This window comes from Xenopus laevis, chromosome 2L (genome assembly GCF_017654675.1).
Source record: "Xenopus laevis strain J_2021 chromosome 2L, Xenopus_laevis_v10.1, whole genome shotgun sequence".
NCBI lineage: Eukaryota > Metazoa > Chordata > Amphibia > Anura > Pipidae > Xenopus > Xenopus laevis.
Window position 1 is genome coordinate 183,757,763 of NC_054373.1, and position 13,982 is coordinate 183,771,744.

General features: G+C 41.0%; 1 protein-coding gene across 4 annotated transcripts in view; it reads left to right on the forward strand.

The window, feature by feature from the left end:
* Nucleotides 1-13,982, forward strand: part of LOC108707623 (BRCA2-interacting transcriptional repressor EMSY) — a 45,612-nt gene that overhangs the window by 19,742 nt on the left and 11,888 nt on the right. For all 4 annotated transcript variants that reach the window (XM_041582806.1, XM_041582808.1, XM_041582807.1 and 1 more), the window contains 6 exons: nucleotides 6,676-6,933; nucleotides 9,647-9,796; nucleotides 10,831-11,001; nucleotides 11,133-11,269; nucleotides 12,048-12,221; nucleotides 13,417-13,603. In XM_041582806.1, the coding sequence (XP_041438740.1) occupies nucleotides 6,676-6,933; nucleotides 9,647-9,796; nucleotides 10,831-11,001; nucleotides 11,133-11,269; nucleotides 12,048-12,221; nucleotides 13,417-13,603 (1,077 nt within the window). The remainder of the gene's footprint in view (nucleotides 1-6,675; nucleotides 6,934-9,646; nucleotides 9,797-10,830; nucleotides 11,002-11,132; nucleotides 11,270-12,047; nucleotides 12,222-13,416; nucleotides 13,604-13,982) is intronic.

Below are 13,982 nucleotides of genomic sequence, written 5' to 3' on the forward strand. Positions count from 1 at the left end.
CGAATTTGACCTGTTTCGTTTCGCCAAAAATTCGCTGTGGCCAACTTTAATGGGCGTCAAAAAAATTGTGGCGCGGCAAAATGTTTTTGACGCGGGTCTTTTTATTTTGACACACAACGCCATACAAGTCTATGGGCGTCATTTTTTCGGCGAAACAAGGCGAAAAAATTCGCCCATCCCTAGTCTTGAACTTGAAGATGGTTATGGAGTGCTAATTCCCTCATCTATTACTGTTAGACTCTGCAGCCTAATGGTTTAAGTGTTCATTTTTTGAGACAGAGGGTCAAGAGTTCAAGACCTATAGCTGACATTATGCAAAATTATTTACATTAAAATTTCAAATGCAATATTAAATGCCATAAAAAAAATAGTCTTTAATGTTTAGTCTTTATGTTTTATGGCACACAATATTGAATTTGAAATTTTAGGTTACGTAAATCATTTTGCATAAAGTCCGCTATAGGTCTTGAACTCATGACCCTCTGTCTCCAAAACAAACGCCTAAAGATTACCATTTGGCTACAGAGTCCAATGGTAATGGCTGAGGGAATTTGCACTCCATAACCTTCTCAAAGTTTGTGTTTAGTCAATGAAACTTGTGAAGGGAATAAGAAATGGGTTCCATTCATGCAGTTCATTAATGTAATTAACAGTAGCTTTATTAAGTAATAAACACAATGTGAATAAAGGCCCATTTCACATCCCTGTAGCCTGTGCTTCCATTTCTATAGCAACAGGCAGGAGTTTTGCCAGATAACCAAATATGGTTGCTTCTCTACTAGCGATGGGCGAATAAATTCACCAGGCATGTATTCACATTTCAGCGCCCGCAAATAAATTAACTAAACTGCAGCAAAAATCGCCGGCAAAAAAATTGACTGCCGGTAAGGGCAGGGAAGGCAGTTTGGGGAGATTGCAATATTAGGGCATGAACTGATACAGCGACATAGGGAATAAAATTTTGTTTGGCTGAGGAGGGAGACGGGCAGCACAGTGCGGGGGCTGCGGGAAGAAAAAACCATGTCAGGGAGAGACGGTGGAGCAATACTGGGAAGTGGGGAGCAACTTGCAGGCAATGGCGACGTGGGCTGTGGGATACAACATGTGCCGGTGCAAAGAAAACAAATACATCGCTTAGAAGTGCTGCCCCAATCTTGCCAGTAGATCAGAGTGGCCAGGAGAGATAGCCAGGGAGGAGAAATCAACTGCTGCAGAATGGATGGTCGCCCTGTCGCCTTTTCTCAAGAAGAACGGAAGTGGAGTTTCAGTAAGTTATTTTTTAATAAAGGCTTTGCAATTCAAAAGTTTAATTTGTGTTGGTGTTTATTTTTCCATGTATACAAACGAATTTAAAAAAAAAAAAATTTAGAAGTTACTGGTCTTTTAAAGTCTGGCTGCTGTGACTGTACCTTGTCTAAATTTTACATTGTGCTCAGGACTGGATCTCTCTTTCTGGTGCCCCTAGGCCAGCCACGGTCCTTCCGCCCGCCCTTGCCCCACCCCCCCAGCGCATAAGCGCACGCACGCGCACTTCCCCTGTTGGCACTGAGGCCTGTGTGCACTTGCCAAGTAACTAGGAAATATGCCATGCGCGCAGTCATCAGTGCATTGGCAGATGGTGGTCGGCTGGGCTGCATTAAACTCCAACTTTTAGTGAAGTTTATCAGAGCACAAGTCACATGACTGGGGACACCTGGGAAACATGTCTAGCCCCATGTCAGATTTCAAAATGAGATGTAAAAAAATTAATTTTCTCTTTTGAAAAATGGATTTCAGTGCAGAAGTCTTCTGAAGCAGCACTATTAACTGATGTGTTTTGGAAAAAAAACATGTTTTCCCCAGGCCCGGATTTGTGCAAGGCCACAAAGGCCCGGACCTGGGGCTGCATACTTTCAGGGACGGCATGCCGCCTGGCCGCTTGCTGAGGAGCACCAGTGCTCCGGTGTTTGCACTTATGGGAGGGTCTGCGGCGGGCACTAGGACCACGTGGTTGTGCTGCGGACGTGTGCTAAGTTTACCCATGATAGTATCCCTTTAATCAGCTAAAAATTTGTATTCCTGGAATGAATTCCATGTTTCACCGACAGCAAACAAATTTGTGAAACTGTGGCAAAAATTTGCCAGCCAAAAATCTGCTGCGACATAAAAAAATTTGGTCCATATGATTCAAATGATTGAGTCCAAATGATTGAGGCGCCCATTGACTTGCATTTGGACAAAATAGTTGCGCATATAAAACTGTTGCTTGCGTCAAAATTGACGCACGTCAAAATAATTTTGACACCCACTGACTTCAATGCATTTCACAAATTTTTCACTGTTTCGTGAATTTTTACGCCGTTTCATGAATTTTTGGGCAAAGTGAAACGGGACAGATTCATCCACCACTACTCAAGACAACTAAATGGCAAGGCAAGCAGGCCTGGATTTCGACATTGGCCACCCCAAGTATTTTACCGGCCTGGCAGGTAAAAATGATGTTATTAATAGGTAATAAAGATAAATATATAGGAAGGTCAGTGATCCCAATGTTATTAATAGGGAATAAAGATAAATATATAGGAAGGCCAGTGATCCCAATGTTATTAATAGGGAATAAAGATAAATATATAGGAAGGTCAGTGATCCCAATGTTATTAATAGGGAATAAAGATAAATATATAGGAAGGCCAGTGATCCCAATGTTATTCATAGGGAATAAAGATAAATATATAGGAAGGTCAGTGATCCCAATGTTATTAATAGGGAATAAAGATAAATATATAGGAAGGTCAGTGATCCCAATGTTATTAATAGGGAATAAAGATAAATATATAGGAAGGTCAGTGATCCCAATGTTATTAATAGGAATAAAGATAAATATATAGGAAGGTCAGTGATCCCAATGTTATTAATAGGGAATAAAGATAAATATATAAGAAGGTCAGTGATCCCAATGTTATTAATCGGGAATAAAGATAAATTTATAGGAAGGTCAGTGATCCCAATGTTATTAATAGGGAATAAAGATAAATATATAAGAAGGTCAGTGATCCCAATGTTATTAATAGGGAATAAAGATAAATTTATAGGAAGGTCAGTGATCCCAATGTTATTAATAGGGAATAAAGATAAATATATAGGAAGGTCAGTGATCCCAATGTTATTAATAGGTATAAAGATAAATATATAGGAAGGTCAGTGATCCCAATGTTATTAATAGGGAATAAAGATAAATATATAGGAAGGTCAGTGATCCCAATGTTATTAATAGGGAATAAAGATAAATATATAGGAAGGTCCGTGATCCCAATGTTATTAATAGGGAATAAAGATAAATATATAGGAAGGTCAGTGATCCCAATGTTATTAATAGGGAATAAAGATAAATATATAAGAAGGTCAGTGATCCCAATGTTATTAATAGGGAATAAAGATAAATATATAGGAAGGCCAGTGATCCCAATGTTATTAATAGGAATAAAGATAAATATATAGGAAGGTCAGTGATCCCAATGTTATTAATAGGGAATAAAGATAAATATATAGGAAGGTCAGTGATCCCAATGTTATTAATAGGAATAAAGATAAATATATAGGAAGGTCAGTGATCCCAATGTTATTAATAGGGAATAAAGATAAATATATAGGAAGGCCAGTGATCCCAATGTTATTAATAGGGAATAAAGATAAATATGTAGGAAAGTCAGTGATCCCAATGTTATTAATAGGGAATAAAGATAAATACATAGGAAGGTCAGTGATCCCAATGTTATTAATAGGGAATAAAGATAAATATATAGGAAGGTCAGTGATCCCAATGTTATTAATAGGGAATAAAGATAAATATATAGGAAGGTCAGTGAAATTATCCCAAGGCCGGTATTTTTTTTACAGAAAAGGTGGCAACCCTAGCCTGGGTGCAGGCTGTGCCCACCCCCCTCCAAAATCAGTTTTTTAAAAGTTTTTAGCTCATGCAAACTGCCACAGCATGCTTGCAGGGGGTGCGGGCCCTTCTACAATTGCACCCCCTGCTCCGCCACTGACATTATGGTAAGCAAAAGTCAACACAGGCTGGGTGAGAGAATTCGTGCTAGTGCTTGCAAGCATAAAGAGCTTGTGCACTCAACTTTTCACTTTACTATTGAAGTGGCATTCAAAAAAGCACTGTAATGTTGTTATTAATGCATATTCTCCATAGCACACTTTTTGTGTTAACTGTTACAAATAAAATAAAACTGAGAACAATAATGTAAAGAATTTAATTTTTTAATGGTATTTAGTTAAGTTTAAAAAAAAAAAAAAATTAAGTAATAATAGGAATGGGACCAATGACCTTTCACACCAAAATCCCCTTAGCTAGCCACTACGCTATAAAACTAATCTGTATCTTTCTAGTATCTTAACAAGTACTCAATCATATTTAAAGGGATCCTGTCATCGGAAAACATGTTTTTTTCAAAACGCATCAGTTAATAGTGCTACTCCAGCAGAATTCTGCACTGAAATCCATTTCTCAAAAGAGCAAACAGATCTTTTTTATATTCAATTTTGAAATCTGACATGGGGCTAGACATTTTGTCAATTTCCCAGCTGCCCCCAGTCATGTGACTTGTGCCTGCACTTTAGGAGAGAAATGCTTTCTGGCAGGCTGCTGTTTTTCCTTCTCAATGTAACTGAATGTGTCTCAGTGAGACATGGGTTTTTACTATTGAGTGTTGTTCTTAGATCTACCAGGCAGCTGTTATCTTGTGTTAGGGAGCTGTTATCTGGTTACCTTCCCATTGTTCTGTTGTTTGGCTGCTGGGGGGGGGGGAAGGGAGGGGGTGATATCACTCCAACTTGCAGTACAGCAGTAAAGAGTGATTGAAGTTTATCAGAGCACAAGTCACATGACTTGGGGGAGCGGGAAATTGACAATATGTCTAGCCCCATGTCAGATTTCAAAATTGAATATAAAAAAATCTGTTTGCTCTTTTGAGAAATGGATTTCAGTGCAGAATTCTGCTGGAGCAGCACTATTAACTGATTCATTTTGAAAACATTTTTTTTTCCCATGACAGTATCCCTTTAATGTGTGGAACACTGCAATCATTCAAATAGTGGCAGCATAATTAATATGTAACGGCAGATTACATTGTAATATTTTTGGAAGTCAGATCAGCTTGTATTTTGTGTACCCAGCACTGCTGAATGTGTGCCAATATAAAGCCGTCCATACCGCTCAGAACTACTGGTCTCCATCAGAACTTTTATTCCACACATATTTAATCATCATATGCCATCTTAAAATGCCACATCATTTTCCATCTGTCCACCCCAATATGTGAACGATTGTCCATTTCTTTGCAATAGTTTAGACTTAGATCTGCAGTTAATAGAAACTCTGCAAGTCATGAGTAATCAGCTATAGAAATAGATGGTGCTTGGCTGCTGGTGTAGCACATATTTAAATAAAGGAAAATGCGATAAACGCGTCGAGGCAACTCTAGATAACTCACTTGCAGCTACTTAGGTAGCGTCACAGCGCGTTAAACCTACAAAAAAAGTGTCTCCTTCTGTACACCGAGTCGAACACGTCCATAAGTCGGACTCCCAGTTCATAATCCCCTTTGGACCCTGCCAGGGCTCTCCTGCCACCAAGGCAACTATCTCCCGTTGGATTAAGCAGGACATTCAAAGAGTTTACTCAGCTCAGGGACTAAGCCCCCAGCTAGACTCAAGGCCCACTCTATCAGAAGTATGAGTAAGTCCTGGGCTTTTCGGAATCAGGCCTCAGCTGAACAGTTGTGCAAGGCTGCCACATGGACATCCATCAATACCTTTGGAAAATTCTACCATTTTGATACCGTTGCGGCATCTGACACCCGCTACGGCAGGAAGGTGCTGGTTCCACATAGGCCTCTACCTCCCGCCCGTGTCTCATGGGACAGCTTTAGTATGTCCCCATTGTTCCTGTGTCCCCCAAGCAGACTAAGGAGAAGAGGAGATTTTGTGTGCTCACCGTTAAATCTCTTTCTCCCAAGTCGTTTGGGGGACACAGGACTTCCCTCCCTGGTTGAGGCCTTCCCTTGTGTTTTCAGACATGGTTGCTAATACAACCTTTCCTTGTACGTAGTTTCATAAGGCTTCATGTTTTATTGTTAACCTGTTCCATGCTTTGTTACAAACTGGTCTGGCTCCACCTGGGAGCTGGGGTATAGCAGGAGGAGGAGGGACTAGTTTGTTTGTATTTTATTGTGTCTTGCCTCCTGGTGGTGCAGGCTGTACCCCATTGTTCCTGTGTCCCCTAAGCGACTGGAGAGAGAGATTTAACGGTGAGTACACAAAATCTTATTGGTTGCTATGGGTTACTGCCCCTGGGCAAACTTAGTGCTTTTTATAACATATGGGGATTGCATTTTACTTATTGCATTAGGCTTATTGTTTGCTTGGCATTCCTATACTTTCCAACTCAACCAATTCTTTGCGAGATATTTATCAGAGTGAAGGCTGAGATCTGCACAGTCCGCTAGAGTGAAATTCCACCACCATCCATTCAATTATATGCGATTTTTAAAAGAGCATTTATCAATGGGTAAAAGTGAAAGTTCAAATGAATGGAGAGTGGTGGAATTTCACTCCAGCGGACTGTGCAGATCTCAGACTTCACTCTTTGATAAATATTCCCCTTTGTCTGCTCTCCCTCTATTATAGGAACATCAACATTTGCAGTCAAGGCAGCAACCAACAGACTCCCATCTCCCAAGAGCGCGGTTACCTCCCCTAGTCAGATCCTGGCCCAGTTACCAAAACAGTACCAGCAGTCCCCCAAGCATCAGATCCATCAGATATCCACACAGACTCAGCAGCTGGCCCAGGCCACAGCAATTGCAAATCCAACTACAATCACTCATCCACCCCATGTTCAGCCTGCTGCCATGAAACCAACCATACAGATCAAGCAGGAATCAGGTGAGTCGGCCTCATGTTAAAGGGCAAGTGGGACTGTTGTAATGTCTGAAAACAGCACCTAATTCTATCTCCAGCCAGTTTTTTTTTTTTAATGGTTGCTCTCCAGGTGCTTCATTGGTTAAAAATCAGTGGAGCGAATAGAGGCAGATTTTGAAGATCACTGCTGATTAAAATGAATCTTGCAAGTTACGTGGCTAGCCCCTCTTATCTCTAATGGTTTCCTTCCTGTGGCCTCTGGGTGTGACGTCAGAAATGGAGCCTCTTGCTCAACCTGATCCTTCTCTGTAAACTCTGTTATCTCTCTGCCTGTGCTTGGTGCCTCGGTGAATTGTTTTGTAATTGGAGCAGGTGAAGATGAACACCATATGGAGAGATGGGGGTGCTTTCATACCCTCACTCCCCCCTAAGCAGAAACGATTTTTAACTCTCAACAAACCAGTTGTCGACATATTCCTTTAATGGACCGTGTAGGCAGGATTAACTTGCAGTTGTGATCCTAATGGGTGTTATACCTGTGCACAGGACTATACGGCACTCTGAGGAATCAACGGGGGCCAAAAGTATAAATTAAAGGAATAAGTCTTTATTAATCATAATTAATTAATCATAGGCCCTACGCATTTCATACCTGCAAGGTACTTAATGTAAGGATTGCTCGCCGGCGCGTCCTGTCCAAGATGGTGGCACCCAGGGGGAATCCCATGGCTATCTAACGCCAGCACGTCAATCTGGATGCAGCGTTATGACGCCTGCATCAAGCGTCGTGACGCCGGCGTCAAAACGTGCAGTGTCGACGCACAATGTCAGCGTGTGATGCATGACATCATCACTCACATTTTGGCGCGAAAATTCACCTATAAAAAGATGCCAGAAGATTTCAGCCATTGCCCAATTATAGGTTCAACTCTGTTGTGTTCCCGGGTGTGATTTATTGTTATTGAACTCCTGACCTTGACTTCAGCCTGTATCCTGACTAAGAACCTTTGCTGCCTGAATTGACCTTTTGCCTGGATTGACTGCTCATGTCAGCCATCTTCCGGGTCTTCGTGTCTTCTTCCGGCGCTTCGCCATGCTTAAACTGCGCATGCACCGCTTTTCCAGTCTCCGTCACAATACTGAAGATTCGGAAGACAGCTGCCGTGAACTGTGATCCCTGAATCTGCACCGAGGGTAAGTAAAAAGTTAGGGGCATTTCCCGGGGGGGGGAGGTAGGCTGGGGGGGGGGGTCTACATAGGGTAAGGGAGTAGGGTTTTTTTTTTTTAGTTAACCGTTGAATTCTCCTTTAAGCCTTGAACTTCATAGGCAGGTGTGTCCAATCATGAGAAAAGGTATTTAAGGTGACTAATTGCAAGTTGTGCTTCTGTTTGACTCTCCTCTGAAGAGTGACAGCATGAGATCCTCAAAGCAACTCTCAAAAGATCTGAAAACAAAGATTGTTCAGTATCATGGTTTAGCAGAAGCTATCTCAGAGGTTTAAACTGTCAGTTTCAACTGTAAGGAATGTAATGAGGAAATGGAAGGCCACAGGCACAGTTGCTGTAAAACCCAGGTCTGGCAGGCCTAGAAAAATACAGGAGCGATATATGAGGAGGATTGTGAGAATAGTTACAGACAACCCAAAGATCATCTCCAAAGACCTGCAAGAACATCTTGCTGCAGATGCAGGTGTATCTGTACATCGTTCTACAATTCAGCACAATTTGCACAAAGAACATGTGTATGGCAGGGGGATGAGAAGCCCTTTCTGCACTCACACTAACACAGTCGCTTGTTGTATGGAAAAGCTCATTTAGACAAGACACAGTCATTTTGGAACAAAGTGCTTTGGACTGATGAGACAAAAATTGAGTTATTTGCTCATAACAAAAAGCACTTTACATGGCGGAAGAAGAACACGGCATTCCAAGAAAAACACCTGCTACCTACTGTCACATTTGGTGGAGGTCCCATCATGCTGTGGGGCTGTGTGGCTAGTTCAGGGACTACTGGGGCCCTTGTTAAAGTCGAGGGTAAGATCAATTCAACCCAATATCAACAAGTTCTTCAGGATAATGTTCAAGCATCAGTCACAAAGTTGAAGTTCCGCTGCAGGGGTTGGATATTCCAACAAGACAATGACCCTAAACTCACTTGGAAATCTACAAAGACATTTATGCAGAGGGACAAGTACAATATTCTGGAGTCCCCCGACTTGAATATCATGGAAAATCTATGGGATGATTTGAAGCAGACTGTCCATGCTCGGCAGCCATCAAATTTAACTGAACTGGAGAGATTTTGTATGGACCAATGGTCACAAATAGCCACATCCAGAATCCAGACACTCATCAAAGGCTATAGGAGGCGTCTAGAGGCTGTTACATTTGCAACTGAGTATTGATGTAATATCTCTGTTGGGGTGCCCAAATTTATGCACCTGTCTAATTTTGTTATGATGCATATTGTATATTTTCTGTTAATCCAATAAACTTTATGTCACTGCTTAAATACTACTGTTTCCATAAGGCATGTTATATATTATAAGGAAGTTGCTACTTTGAAAGCTCAGCCGATGATAAACAAAAGTTCTCCTTTAAGGGCAAAGGCACACAATATTAGGCTATTTGTAGTGGAGGCCACCAACTTGCAGGGAATACAATAAGTAGCACGTGTGAAGTCTTAGCATTTTGCTATATCTTTGTTTAACCCTATATATTTCTATATCTTCTTTAGGTGTGAAGATCATCACTCATCAAGTTCAGCCCAGTAAGATTTTACCCAAACCCGTCTCTGCATCCTTGTCAAATAGCAGCAATGCTCCCATTATGGTGGTGAGCAGCAATGGCGCCATTATGACCACGAAGCTGGTCACCGCCCCTAGTGGTAAGAATGTGTATAGTGGGAAGGGAAAGTTGGATTGTTATTACAAATAGAGAAACTGCAACTGCTATTTATTTTGTTTAAAATACCAGATGTGGTCACTAATTGCAAGCACTTCCAATAACAAAATGAAGCAAAGCGTTCAGTATAGTTACTCCCGGGAAATACGTTTTATAGATAATCTAATGCAGGGGTCCCCAACCACCGGGCCGTCTACCAGTGGCGTGCCGCAGGCTGTGCCAAACTGGGCCACCACTGGTCCCAGCTGCAGTCTATAATAGCTGCAAAAACAATGAAAAAGGCCCTAATTACCTGCAATCCCAGCTCCCTGGTGCGCCGTTGCCATGACAACAGCTGTGCGAAGCCCAGGAAGCTTTCTACTGATTGCGATAAGGGCCAAAATACTGTTTGGACTGTTTTTGGTAAGCCTGAAATGCTCCTACACATCTATACCCTGTCCTCGTAAATATCGTCTTGCTTGAAACCGGTCCGTGGTGCAAAAAAAGATTGGGGACCACTGATGTAATGGATCTCATGATGGCAGATTGCACTGCAAGATTTTAATTTCCTTATTAAAGGAGAAGGAAAGCTGCTGAAGCAGTTTATTGCCAATAGATTAGCCACAATAGTGCAAGCTATAACACTATATTTATTCTGCAGAATGCTTTACCATATCTGAGTAACAGCTCTAGAAGCTCTCTCTGTTTGTTTAGGATAGCAGCTGCCATATTAGCTTCCTGGCTTAGTCTCTCCCTGCTTTCTTATAGCTCTGGGCTCAGATTACAACAGCGAGGGTTAGAAGGAGAGAGGAGCAAACCGAGCATGCTCAAGCCCTAGCCCTGGAGGTTTAAGCTGAAAACAGGAAGTCTGATTCAGAAGCCCATGAGTACACAATAGAAGGAAAGAAATGTGATGTTTCTTTTGACAGAGGACTCAGAGCAGCATTACTTTGAGGCTTTACTGGTGTATTTATATAGACCTTTCTGATAAAGCTTACTTAATTTTAGCCTTCTCCTTTAAACTCCTTTTTCTCATAGGGACACAAGCTACTTACACACGCCCAGCTGTCAGCTCTGCCTTGGGAGCCCGTATGGCTGCTACACATGGAGCTACGTATGTGAAAACCACAACCGGGAGCATAATCACTGTGGTACCGAAATCACTGGCAACACTCGGGGGGAAAATCATAAGCAGCAATATAGTGTCAGGTGAGTCTTATCGAAGGATAAAGGTGTGTGGGTGTGTGCTCCACACTGACGCACAGTTTAATTTCTGCATCTTGTGGTTACCCCCTTACAGTAAAGAAGTACTTAACCTCACCCTTTTGTTTTTATTACAGGTACAACAACAAAGATCACCACTATTCCAATGACCTCCAAGCCTAATGTGATTGTGGTGCACAAAACTACAGGCAAAGGAACAACTATACAGGGTCTCCCAGGGAAGAATGTAGTGACCACATTACTGAATGCCGGGGTAAATCTGAATATTTTCCAACTGCAGGGGATGAGTATATATATACTATATAATTGATGACATTTTCGTGAGTGCCGGTTTTTCCCTTCACTATATATATATATATATATATATATATATATATATAGATATATAGATATATAGATAGATATATATATATAGATATATAGATAGATATAGATATATAGATATATAGATATACATATTTATATATATATATATATATATATATATATATATATATATATATATTCTATAGACTTGTCCCCAAATGGAACTGATTTTCAGCAGGTAATGGGAATAGTATTGCTAGGTTTAATGCTTATTCTGCAGTTTATCCAGGGATTGGTTTAACTGAAGGGTTTGAACTTGCCTGGGTGTTCATTCCTATATACAAGTATGGGACCTGTTATCCAGAATGCTCGGGACCAGGGGTATTCTGGATAAAGGATCTTTCCATAGTTTGGATCTTCATACAAATAGTTAATTCATACATATAGTTTGTACTAGAAAATCATATAAACATTAAATAAACCCAATAGGCTGGTGTTGCCTCCAATAAGGATAAATTATATCTTAGTTGGGATCAAGTAGAAGCGACTGTTTTATTATTGCACAGGAAAGAGAAATCATTTGTACAAATTTGGATAAAATGGAGTCTGTGGGAGACGGCCTTTCCGTAATTCAGAGCTTTCTGGATAACGGGTTTCCGGATAACTGAACAAATACATGTACTATATGTTATTGTCTGTAACGGAGATGGTTTTCTTTTGCTTAGGGGGATAAAACCCTACAAGCATTGCCAGCAGGAACAAAGCCGGCAATATTCACGGCAACTCGCCCAATCACCAAGATGATCATGACGCAGCCCAAGGGTATGGGATCGTCTGTTCAGCCAGCAACCAAGATCATCCCCACCAAAATAGTGTACGGACAACAGGGGAAGACCCAGGTATGTATTTATCCTGATTCAGCAGAATAACACATTTTCTATATTTTGTGTACACACAAAGGCCTTAGGGTAGGCCAAAACATTAGATTGTAGCTCTGCAATAAAATATTTTATTCTTCTTGATTCTGCACACAAGCACATGAACCATTTTTCGAGAGTGCCAGCTCCCCGTGCTATTATATATATATATTTGGCTATTAAAGGGGATGTAAAGGCAAAAAAATAAAATCACATTTTTACTTTCATTAATGGAAATGAAACCTATATCCAAACATTGTGTACAGTTTTTATAAGAAACCTGACTGACTGTATGCAGTGAAATTCTCCCTTCATTTACTTGCTCTGACTGCTGCAGATAGGAAACTTCAGACTGTCCCTAACTGCTCTGCAAGAAAACAATTATACTTGCAAACAGCAGGGGGGGCCCTCGCCTTACTTCCCAGAACAAGAGCAGCTTTGTTTGTTTCCCTGTAGAGCAGTTGGTGACTGTGTAGAGATTTGTATTGGATTTTATTTTTGTCTTTACATTGTTTCCAACTCCAGTGGCAAGGACAAAGACAATGGAGCCAGATTTAAACAGATAAACTGGGATTCTATTTGGAGGATTATTTTGCTGCAGCCACTGGTTCTGCAGAGTTGGAGAAAGTTTGTATTAAACAATACAAAAACTATAAAATCCACATTAGATTACATGACAACACAGGACCCAGTGTCTGTATATTCTGTATATATTTAACAAAGTTTCAAGATGGCGACCCCCTGTGGCCAACTTTGAAAGCATAAATTATTTGTTTGATTAGGCTTGAGTTGTAGTGAGTTCAGGTTTATGTTTAGTATACAAAATACAGCATGTCTAGCATTATTCTATTTTAGACTTTAGTTCCCCTTTAAACTGAAAATGAAAGGTTCTTTCCTGGCCCTGAGGCCAGTGATTGGATCATAACAGAAGCTTGTTCAGACCCATTAGGAGCGAACCATATCAACAGTCTTACGCAGTGCTCTACAAATGTGAATGAAAAAAAACACGCTCAATAGATATCTGACTAAATGTTTTCCAGAAGAGTCAGTCATACATAATTCAGTAAGCAGGCAGCTCAATTTTGTGGGAGTCAAACCATGTGCGCCCATCTTAATTTCCCCCATTAATGCTCTCTAAACTATTTTTATAACACTATAATGCCTATTTTTTGTCTAGGTCCTTATAAAGCCCAAGCCAATGACATTCCAGGCCACCGTGATGAGCGAACAGACCAGGCAGCTGGTAACAGAAACCCTGCAGCAAGCCTCCCGCGTGGTGGAGACCACAAGTGCTACCATTCATGAAGTCAAAGAAGATACAGAGAGCAGCTCCTCTTCCACAGAATCCTCCCAGAGCTCTCAAGGTGCCACAGTCTATATATTGTCTTGGGCACATTTACAGGTCTATAGTCACACTCAATCTGTACAGACTATGAGCAAACTTAGGGGACTGTTCCTGCTGAATTGTGCTTAGTACAGGGGAATACCTATGCTGCCATAGTTTTATGGGATCTCTCTGTACAGACTATGAGCAAATTTAGGGGACTGTTCCTGCTGAATTGTGCTTAGTACAGGGAATACCTATGCTGCCATAGTTTTATGGGATCTCTCTGTACAGGCTATGAGCAAATTTAGGGGCTGTTCCTGCTGAATTGTGCTTAGTACAGGGAATATCTATGCTGCCATAGTTTTATGGGATCTCTCTGTACAGACTATGAGCAAACTTAGGGGCTGTTCCTGCTG